This window comes from Pelophylax lessonae, assembly GCF_965119305.1.
Source record: "Pelophylax lessonae genome assembly, chromosome: 5".
In the NCBI taxonomy this organism is placed as follows: domain Eukaryota; kingdom Metazoa; phylum Chordata; class Amphibia; order Anura; family Ranidae; genus Pelophylax; species Pelophylax lessonae.
The window spans coordinates 128,904,396-128,926,805 of NC_138772.1; the positions used below are offsets into that span (position 1 = coordinate 128,904,396).

Here is a 22,410-nt window from a genome sequence, read left to right on the forward strand (position 1 = left end):
TACCATTTCAAGATCTTCAAAAGCATCAATATAATTTTCTAAATGTTCAAAAATAAAAACCACCAACATTTTACAGACATTTTGAGGTGGAAAATTACAGTAATTCACAAAGCTTTTCCACCAACAGCTATTTTTCCAGACAAAAACTAGAAAACACTTGTGCATGGTACACCGCATTGCCATCTGCTGGTCAGAGACATCCATTGTGCAGGCCATTCCAGGACAATTGCATTCACATGGACTGAAATGACCATCAACCCACAGGAGTATAGAGATGGTTATTTGAGAAAGCTGCTTAAAAGCAAACCAGTGATGTTACAAATATCTTGCGGATATCATCCTTGTGCCTAACCAGCTGTATTTATTTTTATCCATAGCTTAAAGGTTGACATAAAAAAACATATGTTCTATAAAACAGGAAACAATACTTCATACTAGAAGGGTAAATAAAACCATGAATACATCTGAGTAACACAAAGTTTGGTGGGTGTTCAAGGATACACCCCTGGCATATTCAAAAAAAAATGCTAAAAAGTTATGGCTGGTTATTTATCCATTTTATACAAATTGCTTAACGCTTCAATTAAGGTATCATGTAAAAACTTTGGTAAACTACAAGTCAGGTAATTCTATAAGCTGCTCCATTGTGTTTTGATTCAAATTTGGGGGTAATAGGGAACAGTTTGTTTGGCTTTCCTATTTTATGGCGCTTCTTCTGTGGGTCTAGTCAGTAGACAGAGTAATGCAGATACTCGGGGATCTCTGGTGGCTTTTGCCAGGCATGACCAGCTCAGTCCTTTCAGAAATGTACACCAGTTTCTCTTCTTGTAGGCTGCATGCACTAAATCTATTGGTTTCCACATTAGTGCCTGCGCCAGCTGTGTTGACACCTGTGGCATTGTGTATAGGAGCTGCTCCACTCATCTGTTCAAAGGATTTACTGAACATAGCTGTTGCAGTCCGTGCAAGACTATAGCTGCCAGGTTTAGGGAGTGACTGGCTAGTTGTCAGAGTGAGCCTTTTTAGAGATACTAGCTCTAAATTCTCACTCATAGCTCTCTGGTTCTGCTTCCTGTTGAGATGCTCACGGCAAGGATCCCCTGTGGATTCCCTTTCTTTACCCCCGACCCTGGATCCAAGAGATCTCCTCTGGGCTCTACCCAAAGGTGGCCTACTGAAGCTACCGCTGCTGCTGTGAGACATGGCCGATTGGCTTGAGCTTGAGGCTGCCCTGGAGCAGAAACCTTCGTCCACCTCGGCTATTTCAGACAGCTCATCTGGTAGGGTCAACTCTGCGGAGTCTGGAAGAGCAGATGTATAAAAAAAACAACAAAATTAATGTCATAGTTCGAGGAGCAGCAAACAAGTGGAATGCTACAGCACAATTTAAAGCATAATCATTTGAAGCAGTGTCAGATATACTTACTCATTTATTAAAAAAAAAAAAAAGAATCAAACATTAAAATGGTCCAGTGATTTTGCAGCAAACAATGTGATGTGAAGGAAGAATATAGAAGAGGATTTAAGAAAAGAGGGTTTCATACATTTTGAAAGGCTGCTGCGAAGCCTAACCGACTTGAAAAATAAAAGGTTTGCCGGTCCAATAACAGAAAAAAAAGAAAAAAATTCTGGAAAAATAAACTGTTGACACAAGACTACCATGTTCCAGGCTTCTGACAATTCTTGTAGGCATTGGCAACACTGTGCCTCATCACTGCCACCTTAGAAAACATTGGCTTTAGAGGCTAAGGTAATTTATTTTCCCTCTTGTCAACTGTTTATTTTTGAGGGTTTTTTTTTTTTTAAACTAATTCTGTTTGGAGGAAGGGGGCTGGCCGTAAAGCAGACCTTCCTTTTTATGGCACTTATGTGTATGCAGGTTATGAGCATGCCTTTCACACGTCTTCCACAACCTTACCTCCTACTGTGGCTATAAAAGCACAGAAACGTGGAAGTACATGGGGCTAAAGTCATTTTTAAACATCAATGGCCAAAAAAAAAAAAACACAATACAATCCTGTATCTACTTTTCCAATCCTCCTCCTTCACATCATTAGCTTTATTACAAAAATGTAAGTGTGCTTTTGGTGCAAATGCAAAAAAACTATAGGTTCAAAGAAGAAGCATGCATAAGTGGATTGTGAGGCAAGTCAAGTGGTTAACCATGCAAAAGAACAGTTTATAAGATCACCCAAATTTATGAGTGCCGGCTTATACCACATACATGAAACAAAAGACACACCAATTTACTGAAGATTCCAAACCTCTAAAATGTGAGGGCTGACAAATGGAAAGGTCACATAATGCACACACTGACTTCAAAATCTGTTTAGAGTATACAGACTTACTACATTAAATGGTCTATACATAGATAGTAATAAGTTATCTTCTGTCATCTTTATGCATTCGAATTTTAAAGGAAGATCACATACTGTATGTCTACTATAGGCGTAGATATATACAATAGTATTTGCATGCAGCTTATTATAGGTTAGTGTTCCATGCTTCCAGCATATAGCCAAGGAATCAGTTCAAGCATGAATGCTCTGTTTTAAAGAAACTCCACTGAAAAAAATACCTGACCAATTAGGACATTCCCTAGTGAAACCAAAAAGACTTATGCCTCGTACACACGCAACGATTGTTGGCCGTGAATTTTCGGCCATCGTCCGATTGTCGGCTTGTTAGTATGATGCTTCCGACAACCGACTGCGACTTTTCGGCCGAACAAAATCTGGTGTGCATGCTATAAAATTTTTGTTGGCCGTCAACAGAACGGCCGATTTTCCGTCAGTCAGTACAGATTTCGGCAGACAAAAATCAGATGAGCAAGACTGGGCATGCTCAGAGAAGAAAAAACACACGGAAAGTAAACCAGCACATGACATCACTTCTGAAGTTGGTTGTTGTTGGCCGAGAAAATTCGTGTGCAGTCTAGAGCACATTTCAACCAACACAACAACATTGGACAAAAGACGGCCAATCGGTCGGCCAACAATCGTTGTGTGTGTACGAGGCATGTGTACCTAATGAGCACCTCTGGTAAAAACTGATCAATGTGACAATTTCAATCCAGAGCATGTGCTAGAAGACTCCCACTGATGCTTATGAGACAGCCAATCACTCAAAAATGAACCTTCCCATAAGGTCAAAAACACTCAGCTTTTTTCTGATCAAACTCCCCTAGGCTTCCATAATAAAGACCTGTCACCTTTACGCTGAATGTAGAATAACTCCCCAAACTTCTTTACTGCAGGCATCCCATCCAGTGCCAAATAACGGAATTTTTGTAAAATCTTACCTGTAAAATTCCTTTCTCTGAGTCCTCCGACAGTCGCCGCCTCTTCATATTCGTCACATATGGGGTATTAGACTTTGCTCCGAAGGAGTAGCTAGGCAACAGAATATGTTAACAATAAAGCTTTAACATATCCCACCCTCAAGGGGTGGTCCCCTCAGTCAATACCCTCCTACTTCCTGCAACCATATCTCAGTTTTAGTGGAATAGCAGTAGAGTATACATTCAAACCCCAAAAGAGGGGCGGGGGCGGCGACTGTCGGAGGACTCAGAGAAAGGAATTTTACAGGTAAGATTTTACAAAAATTCCGTTTTCTCTTACGTCCTCCGACAGTCGCCGCCTCTTCATATTCGTCACATATGGGGACGTCCCAAAGCAGTGCAAACATGAGGGGTGGGAAACGCATCCGCGCCGAAAGGCAACGCAGTCTCCACATCAAAGAAAGGAACCTTACCAAAGGAAGGAAACCAGCTGGGCAACAGCAAAAATAAGTGCTCAACAGGAGCAACAACCCAGGAAAAGACAAAAAACCAGGGGATACAAAACTTATCCCAACAGCCAGGAGTCCCCAACAAGGGGCCCTAGGGAACAGCCGCACTAAGAACCTTGCGGCCAAAGGAAGCATCCGCCGATGCCTGAACATCTACTTTGTAGAATTTTGTGAAAGTGTGTACGGTCGACCAAGTCGCCGCCTTACACACCTGGGCTACAGAAGCCCCATGACGACAGGCCCAAGACGTACTCAGAGATCTAGTAGAGTGCGCCTTCACAGGCACAGGGGGAACCTTCCCCTGCAAGGCATAGGCCTGTTCAATGGTCTGCCTGATCCATTTGGCAATGGTAGAGGCGGAAGCCGCCATGCCCTTCCGAGGACCCTCTGGAAGAACAAACAAGGAGTCCGTCTTTCGAAAAGACTCAGTCGATTTAAGGTAAACCCTAATCGCCCGAACAACATCCAGAGAATGCAATCTCACCTCCTTTGGATGTGTAGGCTTCGTGCACAACGAAGGCAAAACAATATCCTCGTTAAGATGGAATTCCGAAACTCGTTTCGGCAGAAAAGAAGGATTAGGTCGCAAGACCACCTTATCCAAATGAACAACCAGGTACGGAGACTTGCAGGACAAAGCCGCCAGTTCCGACACTCTGCGAGCCGAAGTGATCGCCACCAAAAAGGCGACCTTTTTGGACAACATAGACAACGAGATCTCCCTGATCTGTTCAAAAGGAGCACGTTGTAACACAGATAGGACCAGATTCAAGTCCCAAGGGGGCAAAGGATCCCTCCTAGGAGGAACCAGATGCCGCACACCCTGAATAAAAGTGCCAACCAAGGAGTTGGAAGCCACGGGACGTTGAAACAGAACGGCCAGCGCAGACACCTGACCCTTTATCGTAGCCAGCGCCAAACGCTGATCGACACCCGTCTGAAGGAAAGACAGCACACGGGAAACCGAGTACGTGCGGGGTGAAAACCCCCTGGACTCACACCAGGCAAAATAGGCCTTCCAAGTACGGTAATAAACCTTTCCCGAGGAAGACTTCCTCGCGTTGATCAAGGTATGAACAACCTCTGGAGAGAGACCCTTCTCCTTCAGGACCTCGGTCTCAACAGCCAGGCCGTCAAAGCCAGCGACTGTAAAGCAGGATGGTAAATCGGTCCTTGAGACAGTAGATCGTCCCGAAGAGGCAGACGCCAGGGGGCGTCGACCGCCAGATTCACGAGGTCTGCGTACCAGGACCGGCGAGGCCAGTCCGGTGCCACAAGAATCACCGTGCTGCGTTCCGAGTGTAACCTGCGAAGGAACCGGGACAGCAACTGAATCGGTGGAAACGCGTACATCAGCCTGTACTGATGCCACGGGGCCACTAACGCGTCCGACGCGTCTGCCCGAGGGTCGCGCGTCCTTGCCACGAACCTCTTCACCTTGTAGTTGAGGCGGGACGCGAACAGGTCCACATCTGGAAGACCCCACTTCGCGCACAACATCTGGAAGACAGCCGGATGGAGAGACCATTCCCCCTGATCCAGGGTCTGGCGACTCAGATAGTCCGCCTGCCAGTTCTCCACTCCCGGAATGTGAACCGCCGTTATCGCCGGGACATGAGTCTCGGCCCAAGACAGAATGTCGGCCACTTCTCGAGCCGCTCGGGCACTCCTGGTGCCCCCTTGGTGGTTGATGTAGGCCACCGCCGTGGCATTGTCCGTCTGCACCCGAACCGGGCAGCCCTGCAGCCGGTCCGTCCAGCGATGAAGACAGAGCCTTATCGCACGCAATTCCAGAATGTTGATCGGGAGGGAAGACTCCCCCTCCGACCAGGTCCCCTGGGCGGACAGAACGCCCAGAACACCACCCCAGCCCGACAGGCTGGCATCCGTGGTGATTATCGTCCACGAGATCGGACGAAACGACTTGCCCCCGGACACCAACGGGGACTGAAGCCACCACAGAAGGTTTTCCCTGGTGCGATGACTCAACGAGATCTGAAGATCCAGAGATTGAGGTCGCCCGTCCCACTTGGACAAGATCTCCGCCTGGAGACCCCGCGTGTGAAACTGCGCGAAAGGAATCGCCTCGAAAGCCGAGACCATCAATCCCAGACATCTCATACACGTCCGCAGAGACGAGTTCGGAACGTCCCTGAGGGACCTGACTTCCTCCTGAAGAGTCCTGAGTTTGTCTTCCGGCAGGAAGACCTTCGCCTGCACCGAGTCCAGTATCATTCCCAGATAGGGAAGACGAACCGACGGACTCAGTGTCGACTTTGGAACATTTATCGTCCAACCGAACTCCTGCAGAGTTTGCATCGTGACAGACAGGTCCTTCTCCAGACCCTGACTGGTCGCAGACCGAATCAGAATGTCGTCCAGATACCCCAGGACAGAAATGCCCTGGGCCCTCAATAATGCCAGAACCGGTGCAAGCACCTTGGTGAAGACCCGCGGAGCCGAGGCGAGCCCAAAGGGCAACGCCACGAACTGGTAGTGATCCTCCGCAATGGCAAATCGAAGGTACCTCTGATGACCCTCGAATATGGGGATGTGAAGATACGCATCCTTCAAATCGATGGAGGCCATGAATTCCCCCGGAACCAGGGCAGCCACCACCGAGCGCAGGGATTCCATGCGGAACTTGCGAACCCGCACAGAGCGGTTCAGAGCTTTCAAGTCCAGAATTGGACGAACCTTGCCCTCCTTTCTGGGCACGGTGAACAGATTGGAATAAAACCCCCGAAATCTGTCCCGATGAGGCACCGGAACCACCACTCCCTGAGCCCTCAGGTCCCGCACCGCCAGGTGCAGATCCCGCAGGCGCTCTGGAGACAGTTGTAGATTTGAGGGAAAAAATCTGCTCTCCGGCCGAGAGAGAAGCTCGATCTTGTAACCAGATCGAACGATTTCCAGAACCCATCTGTCCCGCACACGGGCCAACCAGGGTGGAAGAAAACCGAGCAAGCGTCCCCCCACCCCAAAACTGGGTGAGGGCGCCCCTTCAGGCCGAACTGTTATGGGCCGCAGGTCCGGATTGGCCGGACTTCTGTTTCCCAGACCAGGGTTTCTTCTGAGAGCCCTGGCCCTTGAACGGTTTGCCCTTGTAGTGCGGCCGAAAGGCACGAAAGGACCCCTGAGGGGGCCGAAAATTCGCATGCTTCTTCCCAGAAGCCCCCTTAGCCTTGGGGAAATGGGGCAAGAGAGTGCTCTTACCCCCGGTGATCCCCTTAATCAACACATCCAAGGACTCCCCAAAAAGGCGAGACCCATCATAAGGCAGATTGGCTAAGGTTTTACGTGAAGATTGGTCCACCGACCAACATTTCAACCAAACCAGGCGGCGAGACAACACCGCCACGCTGTGCACACGTGCAGCCAACGGAATCAAGTCCAGGTCCGCATCACACAGATACATGACACCCTGGTGTATCTGATCCACCATGTCCAGGGTCGCCGCCGAGGCCGAATCGGCCACTAGGACGCGCCTAAGCATCTGCGTCCAACTTGCGATCGCCTGGGCCGCCATGAGAGAAGCAAATAGAGCTTTAAGCATAGAACCCGTAACAGAATAAGTATGACGGGCAAGAGACTCCAGTCTCCTATCCGTGGCATCACGGAAAACAGGGGATCCCTCTGCAGGAATCGCAGTGGCTTTGTTCAAAACCGCAATTGCATGATCCACTGGTGGAGGCACACACCACAGTTCATCAGTGGCAGGGGAGAAAGGATAACGCAGCTTGAATTTACTTGGTACCGCAAAATGTTTGCGCAGATCGCGCCATTGATCCTTTACCGCGCGCTGAAAATCAGCATTGCAGGGAAAAACCTGCGGCGTCCTGCGTTTTCTCTGCGTCCCATAAGCCGCCAAGGCAGCGGGGGGACACACTTCGTCCTGCAAACGTAGCGTCTGCTTAATGGAAGCAATCAACTCATCCATGATTGCAAGCTCTTCAGGCGAGCCAGGGGGAGAATTATCAACCCCCTCAACCTCAGCCTCTACCTCAGACCCCACTAGATCAAGAGAGGAGCGGGACCCCGATAGGGAGGTCCCTGCCAGAACAGCCCCATCACCTTCACCCTCAGAATCAGAGGACAGAGTAACTCTGGGCCGTTTAGTAGATTGAGCAGCCACCAGCATTTGCACCTGGGCAGCAAGGCCAGCCACAATAGTGGCTAAATCCCCCCCTGGGGGGGAAACAGCGGTCCCCTGGCTTTCCACCAATACTGTGGGAAACTTGCCCTCCTGAGAATCCATTGCCCCTGTACGCCAGACAACCAAGGGTTAACTGCCCCCTTTCAGCAAGCGCGGTAAGCGCAGCCCACCGCACACACTCAGGCACAATGAGACCCCCACAGGGAATATACAGACTGAATACAGGCAATGGACAACAGGAATAGAAGGATAAAACCTGAGGAGACCCCGCTGCTGCTGCTGCCTCGACCGGTGTTCCAGGAAAAAGGAAGTGATGCTGCCAGGGCGCTCTATGTAAGCCTATGGAGGCTACAAGAAAATGGCCGCCGTGCATGTAAACCATGCGGCCGGAGCGGGCGCCGGTAAAATGGCGTCGTTTGGCGCCGAAACCGCCGCTCCACAGTGCATAAAAACACACACAATTTCATCCCATTATATGGATACATGTTAGATCGCCGCAGCGATCGCTGTATATGCCCCAACATGCCATTAAAAACATGCCCCACAGCACACAGCTTCCCACACTGCCCAGCCTGACACACACAGTGTCATACAGCTCCCCCCCCCCTTGCAGCCCACAGCATGCAGCCGAGAGATAGGGAGACAAGCAGTGTGATATAAAGGCAGGTTACACAGTCCCAGACTGAGACCCCCCCCAGACAGACAGGTCCCCACATAGACACACTTACCTCATATGGCGTGGGGAACCCGCACAGGCGAACAAGCCGCTGCACATGAGGCAGGGAGAGTCACAATTCAAGACGCCCACAATGGCGGTTAAGAAACCGCACAGCGTCCGGTGAGGTAGCCACCTCACCAAACTTCCCTGCACCGAACAGGGATGGGTCGTTCACCGTGCCAGGAGCGTTACCTGGCTGAACGCTCGATGGCAGACTGGGAAGCCACTGACCCACGACCTGCGATCAGGGGGATCAGCCCGAGACCCAGTCCGCATGATCCTCTTCGTCCGAAGAACTAACTAATGCTGACAAAAAACAACAGCTAAGTAAAGGTAGAGGAAAAACTCAAATAAAATATTAAAAAGAAGAAAGAGTCTGGGACAAAAAGTCCCAGCACAGAGAGAGCCAGCCACTCCTGACAAGCTAGACATTAAAACTGAGATATGGTTGCAGGAAGTAGGAGGGTATTGACTGAGGGGACCACCCCTTGAGGGTGGGATATGTTAAAGCTTTATTGTTAACATATTCTGTTGCCTAGCTACTCCTTCGGAGCAAAGTCTAATACCCCATATGTGACGAATATGAAGAGGCGGCGACTGTCGGAGGACGTAAGAGAAATTACCATTAGCGCTCCCAAGACAGTTTGTGCTATAGCTCCAAAAAAGATCCAACATAATCAACTTTTCTGAAGATGTTACTGGGCAAGCCCCCTTCCAAGCTCAGAGCATTGCACTGTGGAATGGGAAGAGAGAGCATTGCAGGATCAGTAATTGTAATTCACATCCTGTCCTTAAGACACAACAGGAAGTGAGAAGAAATCTCTCTAAACTAAGGGAATTGCCCTGTTAGACAATGGTGATTACATGGGTTCCAATTGGAAGACTTTTCCTTACCTCTTGTTCTGGAAAACTCTAGATTGCCCATCAGCGACAATGGTCACCAGGATAAACAGCGGCTGAATCTGGCCAGCAGGGAAACAGACAGTAATACAAACCCTGACAGGGATTCTAAACCCTCACCCCTTTAGCTAAAATGTAATAAAATGTTTTGGGTACACATACACTAGAAGAGTACAGGCTTGCTTTAAATGGCAGATGATTTCAATCTGAATGGTACGGAAAAGAAAGACAGGAGCAAAGTATTTTCTACCTTATGGAGTGGGGGGTCATATTGGAGGTAACAAGATTTTAAGACCTATGAAAGCACAACTTTATGATTAAACATACATTTGGTGTAATGATTCTGTACAAAGTGCAGTAAACCCATGGCCCCCAATGAGATTTTAGCATTCTGTAGACATAGGAAAAAGATTTAACTGAAGAATCAAGAGAAACCCCACTATGCTCTACTTTACCCAAAAAATGTCCCAATTGACCACAAAGAAAGTTAAAGCAATTCAGGTGGAATTGTATAGGGTACCAAACAGATACGCATGCTTGACTGCAGCCATTAAGAAGTAAAAATGTTTAGTATGCGCACCCATGCATTGTGACCCTTTCACTTGCAGGTACCTTGTGCCCATCATCTATCAAGTGATTAACACTGCACTCTGCCATGTGAAGACATCCCGTCCTCCATCAATCTCCTTACAGATTTTTGCCTTCTGATTTCAGGCTTGCCCTCAGTTCTAGACTCTGAACAGTTTTCATGCAGAGCATCATTATCTGCTAGTGGTTTGATTCTCTCCCCATTGCCGGCTCTGTCTCCTGGCACACTGGTGACACTAATCTCGGGTATGACAAGGTTGCCCATGTCTGAGGAGTCATTATTAGTGTCATTTTGTTCTAGATGGAAGAAAAAAAAAAAAAGAAAAAAGGAAGGTAATGGCTGAAATGACAATGGAGGGAATTGAAGACAAAACAAGTAATGTAAATGAACATCAACACAAATGTTACATGAATAATGAACAATGTAAACCAGTTAGACATTAGTTATGGTTAAAGCTTGACAAATATAAAATTAAGGATCATTATAGGGAAAAATAAATAAAACAGCGAGTTGTCTGAATACATTTAGTCCAAATGGTAAACATTCTAAATTTCTGACCCCTAAATTGTAGGCTGAATGTGGCCCTTTGTTTGCCCTCATCTGACCACTGGGGCATTCTTTCCACTGACATAATAGGGAAATATTCCTCCCAATGACACCAATAATGAGAGACAATTTCTTCCACTGGCGCCAACAATGGGGCACCATTTCTCCCATTAGTACCAACAATATGGCAAAATCCCTTCCACTGACACTAAGGGGCACAATTGTTATTTGCACCAATTCCTTGCACAAATGCACTATCCTTCCCACTGATGCCAATGATGGGACATTTCTACCCACTGGCATCAACAATAGGGCATTATTCTTCCTCCCACTGACAAAAGGTGCTAGCTATTCTCACTAAGTCACAAAGTCTGAAGCTTTGTTTACCATGGACAATAGGACATTTTCTACTCCCAACGGCCACAGTCTGCCCCCCTATAGTCTAAAGCAGTGGTCCTCACCTCCGGTCCTCAGGGCCCACTAACAGGCCAGATTTTAAGTATTACCTTGGGGAGATGCAGACTAGAGTACTGCAATCACTGAGCAGCAAATGATATCACCTGGGATGTATTTCAGTTATCTTGCAAACCTGGCCTGTTAGAGGGCCCTGTAGGCCAGGGTTGGGGACCACTGGTCTAAAGGATAGAGAACTGCCCCTTTGTTAGGAAAATCTGGGGTTTCTGATTCTAAATGAACATGCATCTATATGAACGATTAACACACACATGACTTTGAAGGAATTTTGTAGCACTAATAGAGTTCCTACAGTAATAACAGAAATAATTACTCTGCATTTAGAAATGTGGTCAATTGTGCTACATTATTTCAGATGGAGTTGGTCACAAAACCAATGGCTATGATTTCATCCACACAGCCCACAGTTTAACATTCACCATTTTTCTTATTAAATGTTGAGCTACAGAAGCAGTTTTATAAATTAAGAATCCGATCTATCTAAATGATTAACTTCTAAAGCCACAGCTGCTCTCCTACATCTACTATCCATTTAAAATGCAGTCAAATTCCCAGTTTAAATGTGGAGTTACATAATGCATGTTTAGCACTGACATGATTGATAAAATAGGATGAGAGAAGACTTGGCCAGCGGTCGAGAGGATTAATCTATGATTATAAAATAGATAACCATTTGTATCTAAGGCAAAAATACTTCATAGTAAACCAGAAAAAATGTTACAAAATAAAAGTAGGAAAGATTTCTTGACCAGAGAAATATTTGCCGTGGGTCGATTTGTTCTCAAACTATTAATCTTTCTAATATTAATATTCACTAATTCTAAAGAGGATAACGTACGCATTTTTTTTTCCTATCCTAGTCGGGGCTTGGGTGGTGGTAGGGGAAAGGGATTAAGATGTAATGCCCTTTCCCAGCAGTATCTCCAACCCAGTACCCAACAAGCATATACAGTACTTTGACTCTCCTGTGGTCTCAATATCCCACCTACTAAAGAACACTTTCTTTAGAGAGTTTTTTTTCCCCCCAAAACTCTAAGGCCCTGTAAACAATGAATTCAGCTTGTATGAGCCTCTACAACGCATTTTCACAAGCTTTTGACATGTTTTGTTTAAGGATTCTAGGAAAACAAATGTTTTAGAATCTGCTGGCACACAAATAGTTAAGTGCAACACGATGCATGCAACCTCCTGGAGCACTTTTCTTCCTCCTTACAATTAACCCTTTCACTGAGGGTTGATCGTATAGCTATCAGTATACTTCTAGAACTCCAGTACCCTAGCTACAGGGGTCTTACACAGCACTGGTTTGCATCTGTGCTGCCAGCCTCTCGCCTCCCCCTTGCACAAAGAAAAGAGAAAAAAAAAACTGATTTGAATTCTATTTAATAAAAGTAACAAAGTTCAAACCTTTCCGTGACCGAGCATGGGAAATGAGGGGTGGACAGAGCTGCTGCTGTGTAAGAGAACCATCTCTCTCCTCTTAATATAGTATACAGAGATAACTATACTATTTGGCAGCAGCAGAATTTGGTAGGCAAAGAAAAGCGCTTGGCGCATGTAAATGCGTCTTAACATGCATTAGTGATAGGCGCATTTAGCGCTTGAATGTGAATTCATTTCAGTGGCCAGAATAGGTTATTATTGTGACCAATGAAATGAATTAAGGCCTGAGTGCCTTCACGCGCCTAAAAGAGTTATATGCGCTTTTTTTACCTGCCAAAACGCTGCTGCCAGGAGAGGCGTCTAGGAGAGTTGACGCGACGCATGTGGGCATGAGACCTAAATGTAGAATGCTTAAGCCGGGTACACACTTAGGGGTTGCACAAAAAAAAAAAAAAGCTGTCAGCTCCGGTCAGAGCCGCTGTACTTACCATTCGAAGGTTAGTTCAGCGATCTCCCCACACTCAACCATTGTGTTCCGACAGGGGGACGCCAGGAGGCAGCCCCCGCCAGAACACTATGATCAGCGCTCTTAGCCAATGGCAGTTGGGAGTCAAGTGTATGCTGTTTTTTTAGCATCCACGTCCGTCAGACCGACCGACATACACATGGGCCGAATGTCGGATGTTTTTTGATTAACCGCTCTATAGACATTTGGCCAGTGTGTACAGTGGCTTAAGCCTCGGTGCCATCACTCCATAAACACATTTTGAGAGGAGATATCAGCCACAAAAGGATATGCATTGTTTTCAAATGACCAAGACTAGCACTAGGAAAAGGGAATAGTAATGCACAGGGAGCAGAGAATGAATATGTGATAAACAAGTCTTCCTTTTAACAAATGATCTAGAAGTTTCCACACTGAATGCAAAACTCCTTAGCACTTGCTTTATAATCTGACCATTCAATGACCATGGCATGTATAGTTGTGTCTTTGATTAGATGTGATCAGACTTCCAAGTTAAGTGGGACAGCAATCAGATTGAGCTGACAATGCTTCGTTCTGCAATAGGTGTTGAATGCTTTCAAAATAATTCCTATTCTTCAATTTTACCAGGAACCTGGCAAATGACTTTTCTTTGTATGACTCAATTGTTTTCCTATTAGCAATTCAAAGAGGCACATGTGTGGCTCTACTGCTTGGAAAGAATTCATTGTGCTAAACACTTATGATTAAATTGGAAAGGAAAACTATATCGTGTGGCCACCACTATGGAGGACATTTTCCAATTACTTTACTCCAGGGCATAAACCCAAGACAAATGTCCCATTACACAAAGTAGGTTTGGTCCCACTACACCTCATGTCAATACTCTTATGGTCTGCCCAGCTACAGATCTATGGGGTTTACTTTTCCTTTATCCTTAGTTAACATAACTGCTATATTAACACACGAAGAGTCTGGATGCTCCACCAGAAAATTAATATAAAACTCATGCTCATTATGCAGCCATCTGATCCTGGGAGATAAATGGTGCTCTATGAAATCACAAAACAATCACATGCACTTAACACCACAAATGTAAGAAACGATGGCATGATTGGAGCAGTCTGATGAAACAAATCTCTTCAATTGCTAAATTGTCTGCTCTGAATTATGCATGGAAATCTAGTTCTGGATTGTTTTGTCAGCGTACACTGTGTAATGTTTGATCTATTATAGTGAGTAAAATGGGCAGGAAAAATGTAGCAAATTGTAAAATATGTATAATGAATGCTGCATATCCACCAGCAAACTGAAATCTGAAATACTGACAGAACATTCAGCTTTCTTAATAACAGGTATTTGTACAGTATTTAGAGCAATCATAATGTTTAAATTGTGGTTATATTTATAAAAATTCAAATATATGTGTCTATCCTTGGTATACCTGACAGAAGCACTTCAAAGAAGAACTCTACTTCTATGCCAAGCCCCTGTGCTGCATAACACACAGTAAAATGCACACTACTATGCACCCTGCTGATTGGCACCGTAAGGCACCTTGTCCGCACACCGCAACGCATGCGTTTCCACAGAAAGTGTCACTGTGTTGTAATGCTCTAAAAAATGATGCACAACTAGTTTTATGTGTTGTGGTGCATTGGCAGTTCATAGGCTAACTAAACAATGTTAGGAAGCACAAGAGTGTAATGGCAGAGCCCTAGTGGGCACAGCAGGCTATGGCGCTGGACTGTTAACGTATATGTAAACCCTTCTAATCTTTTATGTGTTAATGTAATTTTAAAAGCCATGTTCAATCTGTTTAAATCTACAGCGTCCATTCAAATATCTGGCGATTCTGCTATGAACTACCTTTTCTACCACTTCCTGTAATAGAAGATCACTGTGTAAGGCTCCATTCACACCCGAGCATATCGTTTGCAGGCATTTTTCAGGTGTTTTTTGCAGGTGTTTGGAGGCAGGCATTGACATCTTAGGCCCCTTTCACACAGGGAGTCCGTTCAGATCCGCCTGTCAGTTTTTTTGGCGGATCTGAACGGACGCCCCATGCATCTCTATGGGGCATCAGATGTCAGCGGAGACATTTCCGCTGACATCCGATCCGTCAAAACCGGACGGATGGAAACCCTATTTTCCATCCGTCTGGCGGATCGGATGAGAACGGACAGACGGTCTGTTCCCATCCGATTCCCCCATAGAGATGCATTGGGACCTGACAGCTGTGTCTTTGCACACAGCGTGGAGACACAGCTGTCATCCGCCTGCTCAGCGGGGGATCGGCGGATCAATCCTCCCGCTGAGAAAAACTGAGTCCGCCTGACGGACTACATGTGTGAAAGGGGCCTAACAAAAACACTTGTAATCTGCCAAAAAAAAGCTCATGTACTTTTTTTGAGCTTCAGGTGACAAAACGCTCAGATGTGAACAGGGGCCGTTGAAATAAATGGACTTCTGCTTGTTGGGCATTTTGAGACTTCAGAGATGAGCGTTTTATGAGCTGTAAAATGCTCAGGTGTGAACAGGGTCTTAAGCTGGCTATACATTGATAGATATTTGACCTGTTCAGCAGGGGCTGGGTGAATTCCTGTCAGTGTGTGGGTATCCTCACTCGACATTGGTAGATTGTTTGGTTAATGTCTATTAGAGTGACATGCTGCAAAATGTTCCCCATCAGCAGCTGCAGCCGTTGATCAGTATTTTCTGAAAACTGTGGGTGCCAATGTCAGAATTCAATGTTCCAGTGGGAAAAAGAGATTCCTCCATCCTCCATGTTTGTGTGAATGGAGGAATCTGTTTTATTGAGCAAGCAAAGAGCTACCCATGTATGGCCAGCTTAAAGCATTTCAGATAGATAGGTAGATAGATATATTTATCTATTTATTTGTTATTTTGTTTAATACCAAACATGTCATACTTCCCTGCTCTGTGCAATGGTTTTGACGGGAGAATGCAAGGCTGCGGGCATGGTACGGGAGAATGCAAGGCTGCGGGCATGGTGCATGAGAATGCGGGGCTGCAGACATGGTACATGAGAATGCGGGGCTGCAGACATGGTACATGAGAATGCGGGGCTGCAGACATGGTACATGAGAATGCGGGGCTGCAGACATGGTACAGGAGAATGCGGGGCTGCAGACATGGTACAGGAGAATGCGGGGCTGCAGACATGGTACAGGAGAATGCGGGGCTGCAGACATGGTACAGGAGAATGCGGGGCTGCAGACATGGTACAGGAGAATGCGGGGCTGCAGACATGGTACAGGAGAATGCGGGGCTGCAGACATGGTACAGGAGAATGCGGGGCTGCAGACATGGTACAGGAGAATGCGGGGCTGCAGACATGGTACAGGAGAATGCGGGGCTGCAGACATGGTACAGGAGAATGCGGGGCTGCAGACATGGTACAGGAGAATGCGGGGCTGCAGACATGGTACAGGAGAATGCGGGGCTGCAGACATGGTACAGGAGAATGCGGGGCTGCAGACATGGTACAGGAGAATGCGGGGCTGCAGACATGGTACAGGAGAATGCGGGGCTGCAGACATGGTACAGGAGAATGCGGGGCTGCAGACATGGTACAGGAGAATGCGGGGCTGCGGGCATGGTACAGGAGAATGCGGGGCTGCGGGCATGGTACAGGAGAATGCGGGGCTGCGGGCATGGTACATGAGAATGCGGGGCTGCGGACATGGTACATGAGAATGCGGGGCTGCGGACATGGTACATGAGAATGCGGGGCTGCGGACATGGTACAGGAGAATGCGGGGCTGCGGGCATGGTACAGGAGAATGCGGGGCTGCGGGCATGGTACAGGAGAATGCGGGGCTGCGGGCATGGTACAGGAGAATGCGGGGCTGCAGACATGGTACAGGAGAATGCGGGGCTGCAGACATGGTACAGGAGAATGCGGGGCTGCAGACATGGTACAGGAGAATGCGGGGCTGCAGACATGGTACAGGAGAATGCGGGGCTGCAGACATGGTACAGGAGAATGCGGGGCTGCGGGCATGGTACAGGAGAATGCGGGGCTGCGGGCATGGTACAGGAGAATGCGGGGCTGCGGGCATGGTACATGAGAATGCGGGACTGCAGACATGGTACATGAGAATGCGGGACTGCAGACATGGTACATGAGAATGCGGGGCTGCGGACATGGTACATGAGAATGCGGGGCTGCGGACATGGTACAGGAGAATGCAGGGCTGCGGGCATGCTACAGGAGAATGCAGGGTCTGCGGGCATGGTACAGGGGAATGAAGGGTCTGCGGGCATGGTACAGGAGAATGCAGGGTCTGCGGGCATGGTACAGGAGAATGCAGGGTCTGCGGGCATGGTACAGGAGAATGAAGGGTCTGCGGGCATGGTACAGGAGAATGAAGGGTCTGCGGGCATGGTACAGGAGAATGAAGGGTCTGTGGGCATGGTACAGGAGAATGCAGGGACTGCGGACATGGTACAGGAGAATGCAGGGACTCTGCGGGCATGGTACAGGAGAATGCAGGGCTGCGGGCATAGTACAGGAGAATGCAGGGTCTGCGGGCATAGTACAGGAGAATGCAGGGCTGCGGGCATGGTACAGGAGAATGCGGGACTGCGGACATGGTGCAGGAGAATGCAGGGACTCTGCGGGCATGGTACAGGAGAATGCAGGGTCTGCGGGCATGGTGCATGGGAATGCAGGGCTGTGGGCATGGTACAGGAGACGGACATGGTACAAGAGAATGCGAGGCTGTGGGCATACTACAGGAGATGCAGTGCTGTGGGCATGTACCATGCCCGCAGCACTGCATCTTCTGTAGTATGCCTGCAGCCCCGAATAATGACAGGTAGTGTGCAGCCTCACTTACCTGTTCCTAAAGGGCACTTTAGAATTTAAAAATGGCGCCGCCCGGGGCCACACGTCAACACGTCCGCGGCCGGCCTGACATGCACACTGCGCATGCGCCGCCGCTCGGGAAAGCTAGCTAATACATGTTCGGCTATTCCCGGAAATAGCCGAACGTTTACGGGCTTTGCCGAGCGGCGGCGCATGCGCAGTGTGCATGTCGGGCCAGCAGCAGACCTTTTTTTTTTGCGAGATAGGCTTAGAAGAGAAGAGGCGGCCGGGGCCACCCCTCTCTAAGTGCCGCCTGGGACCCATGGTAGGGCCGACCCTGAGGAGAGCAATTGGTGGACAAATAACCTGCATTCATACCTGTCATGGTGATCCCTGATGGAGACAGTAAGCAGCCACACTGACACGTTGTGTAGGAATATTCTACAAACAGAACATTTCCCAGCACATTTACCAGTTAGCCTACAACAGTTACATAGTTAGTGAGGTTGAAAAAAATAGATACCAGTCCATCCAGTTCAACCTGCACACATTTATAAAATATATTCGAAAACCACAGTGCCTCGCCAAGGTTCATCTGTATACGGTCGTCCTAAACTCTATAGTTTTGAGAGTTTCCCAATTGGAGCATATAGAGCAGTTGATACATTTAGGGCAGATTTGTCTGGGGGTAGCCTAATCCTCTTTAAAAGGCACAAGGACACACTGGACACCCAGCAACTGCACAACTGCAGCTGAAGGTATTCAATGAGTCCCGGCAACAAATTCAGCTAAATCGATATATGGCAACCACCCCAATCTATAACTAGCCTTTACAGTAAGGTGCAAATGTGCAAAGCCCCTTCCATGCGCACCTTACTGTAAAGGCTAGTTATAGAGGAGCCTTGGTAAGACACTGTGGCTTTCATATATATATATATATATATATATATATATATATATATATATATATATATTTGCAAATGTGTGAAACTAAAACTTCTGATTTAACACAAACTGCTAGATAGGGCTAATTTGCTTTTGTTGCAGATAAGCTGGCAAGTGTGGTGGGGAATTTTCTGTTTGTAATGTGCAAAGCCCCTTCTATGTGAATCTTACTGTAAAAGGCTAGTTATAGATTGGGGTGGTTGCCATTTACAGGCAGTCCCCGGATTACCAACAAGATAGTTTCTGTAGGTTTGTTCTCAAGTTGAATTTGTGTGTAAGTTGGAACAGGTACTTTTTTTTAAGTGTAACTGCAGCCAAAACTATTTTTAGGTTTTTTGGAAAGCATTGTGAATACCCCTGTAATGTTTGTTTTGCGATCTGCGCCTGTTGGATTTTGAAAATTTTGGGTTGTTGTGGGGAAAAAAAAAAAAAAGGATTGGTGATAAAGCTTTAGTAGAGACAACTTTTTCTCATGATAACTCTAAATTTCCCTTCCTAGGGGTAGATTTCCTCTCACTACCTGTTGTCTCCCTCAGTTTGGAAGTAGGAGTCGTAAGTGGGATGTATGCAACTCAGGGACTGCCTGTGTCTGTATAGGCATATTCTGCCACCACTAGGAACCTCGTCCTGAGAAATTACATGCACCCGCAACTGTAGCGAGGGGCATGTAGACAAAAAATGGCTTCAAAGAGGCTGGAGGAAATCAATATGGTAATTCTAAAACACTGTGCAATACGGTTTTACTTTCAGTTGGGGGGCATGATCTAGCCACAAGCATGAGTTGAAGCCTTGTTTATAGTGGCAAAGAAAATCAATTCTAAGATGATAAAATATACTTCTGATCCTAGAGAGACTGCACATTGTTGGCATACATTTGTCCTCGACAGTTTTGATTTGAGAAGCACACTCCATGAGTTTGGGTGAAGGCTAAGTGAGTGATGTGTGTAAGTATATCTACTCTTCATGATCATTTCACTGTGCCCTTGTCCTAAGTGAAGGTCTTCATAGGAACATCTTTTGACCCTACTCTGAGATAAGAACTGCTTACAAAATGGTCTACGACAAGCATTATGCCCACAGAAGACTACAGGAAACCATTTTCTATTTTTAAGATCTCTCTAAAACAATAGCACTTGCATGTCTTCTAAATAGTCATTAAAAGAAGGAAAAAAAAAGAAAAAGCAAGTCACTACAAGGTTTTAAAAATGGTGACCGATGCATTGCTTCATATAACCAATATAATGCAACATCCTTGGAAACCACCACCACTCACTAGTAGAGGGTGATATTGGGTAAAGCATAAGAGCAAACCAAAAAACAAATCCTCACCATTTCGCTTCCACCTGTGGCCTCTTATAGACATACTGGTGACAGCATTTCTAGATATCCTAGATGCGGTTGGAGCAATTTCAACCTGTATGCTTTTAGTGCCTCCTTTAGTTCCCTTAATAGCAGCTTGGGGTAATGAAGCCTTTATTGCATTTGCAACCTGAAAAAAATGAACAGCAGCACAGCGTCAGGATGTGTATATACTGTATGTCAATCAGATCTGCAGGAGAAAGTGTATTGTGGTAAACACTATGTATTTGGGTCATATAAACTGGAGAAAAGATCCATACAAACATTTGGCTGTTAACCAATTTAAAATGACATTTTCATGTTTACTAAAGGAAAAAAGAAGAGGATTGACCGACATTTTTCTTCATAAATATATAAACCAATCAATCAATCACTTTAGTTTTGGATAGAGTGGGTTAGGATTTTTTTTGCTGTCTGTGCCCCTGTAAGGGAGACTTGCTCTCTCCATATGTCCTATTTACCATTGTCATCGAAAGTGAAAGTAAAAGAAAATCCCAAATTTTGGGATGACAGTGATAGAGGAGAAACCTTTCGATGGGGACACTGGTTCTAAATACTGGTGACACGCTGAACTTCCCTCACCTTGAAGAGGATTCCTCCAACTTCCTGTTTTGCTTATGAGACAGGTAGTTAAAAGGTAAATCTCCCCTATGGGACACAGATGGCAAAAAATCTGACAGGGGTTATAACCCTCAATTACTCTATTCAAAATAAAAAATAAAAAGTTTCGCCTTTAGTTACACTTTAAATTAGAATTGTAACAATCCAATAAATACATCCTATAAAGCTAATGCTGTTCCAGTAAGGGAACACAGGCTACATCATCATAAGCCCATACATGTGAAGAATTTGTAAGCTTTTCATCCACCCAACATTTTTTATCATGTTTGCTTTTTGAGAAAATACAAACAATAAAAACAGTATCAGTAGTGGGTTAAAGATGCTTATCAATTCGCAATGCACCGCAACAATATCAGTTAATTTTAACTATTATTTTGATCTTTTAATTCTGAAAGTTTAGAATTTAAGCGAAACCTTTCAGGATAATGTAGATTTGTCCTCATTATAAATGTATTCGATTTCTAAAATATTTTTTCTTGGAGTCCATGGAGTTACACAGCAAATCTTAAACCTGTGTAATACTGCCACATACAGGAGGACTGGACTTGCCAGGCCAGCCCAGGGTATAACGCACCAGGACCATGAACACAAACACAGTGAAGGAACCTGTGCACCTCAATGGACTCAATAGTAGAAAATTCTGATTTCTTTGTTTGAGAGATACCGGAAAGCAGACACTGTTGGAATGTCCAAAAGCAGTCCAACTGGGGGGTGGGTAACACATCAAAAATTGCCAACAGGCCCAAGGAGCGAACTGGGGACTGCCTGCAGCCCAGCAGTCATCTGAGGGACAAAAACCCAAAATGTGATCCAAGTAAGGGTGGAGTCCCCTACCAATAGGGGAATCTGCCAACACAACCAGAGGGAGGACACAGAATCAGTCGGATCCTCAAGATCTAGAAGATTGGTAACCACCAGTGGGAAAGACTCCACAAGGAAGAGGCACGGAATCTGAACCAGCGTTAAAGTGATCAACAGAAAACCGCCATAAAACAGATGTAACCACAATTAATTCCCATGAAGGGAAGAGAAGACCCACAACCTGATGTGGTCAACAAAAAATGGGTTAAGCCTCCAGACAGAACAGGTCCCAGGAAGGAAAACTAGGATCAGCAGGTCCAGTGAGCTGATCTACTTGGAAAGGCCAAAGGCCTTTGCAGCACTGATCCTCTTAGATAAAAGGAATGAAACTAGCTAAATAGGTTGTCTTGTCTGACAACCAATCTCACTAGGTGAGGGTTCTCACAGGGCTCATGTGAAGAGCACATGCAAGAGTAGGCAATAATGAATCACCAGACTGCCCAGACAGTACAACTGATGAAGCCAATGCATCCTCCTAGAACAAAAAAAGGTGCCAACTCAGAAGGATCCTGTTAAAAAAAACTGCTCTGCCTAGACCTCAGGTAATACAAGTCTAAGAAAGCTCCTAATCCCTCAGTTCCAGTGAAGCATCTGTTGCCATGGAGGGAACAGGTACAGTGGATATAAACAGTCTACATACCCTTGTTAAAATTTCAGGTTTCCGTGATGTAAAAAAATGAGACAAAGACAAGTAATTTCAGAACTTTTTCCACCTTTAATGTGACCTGAAAACTGTACAACTCAATTAAAA

General features: G+C 46.1%; 1 protein-coding gene across 4 annotated transcripts in view; it reads right to left on the bottom strand.

The window, feature by feature from the left end:
• Positions 1-525: 525 nt before the first annotated feature.
• HYCC1 (hyccin PI4KA lipid kinase complex subunit 1) overlaps positions 526-22,410 on the bottom strand; it is a 227,104-nt gene continuing 205,219 nt past the window's right edge. The window contains exons 10-12 of one of the 4 annotated variants that reach the window (XM_082259374.1): positions 20,148-20,307; positions 10,255-10,448; positions 1,137-1,301 (exon numbers count right to left, since the gene is read on the bottom strand). In XM_082259374.1, the coding sequence (XP_082115500.1) occupies positions 1,287-1,301; positions 10,255-10,448; positions 20,148-20,307 (369 nt within the window). In that variant the 3' untranslated portion in view covers positions 1,137-1,286. Of the gene's footprint in view, positions 1,302-10,143; positions 10,449-20,147; positions 20,308-22,410 lie in introns of all 4 variants that reach the window. The other 3 variants (XM_082259373.1, XR_014225350.1, XM_082259372.1) reach the window with 3 other exon arrangements.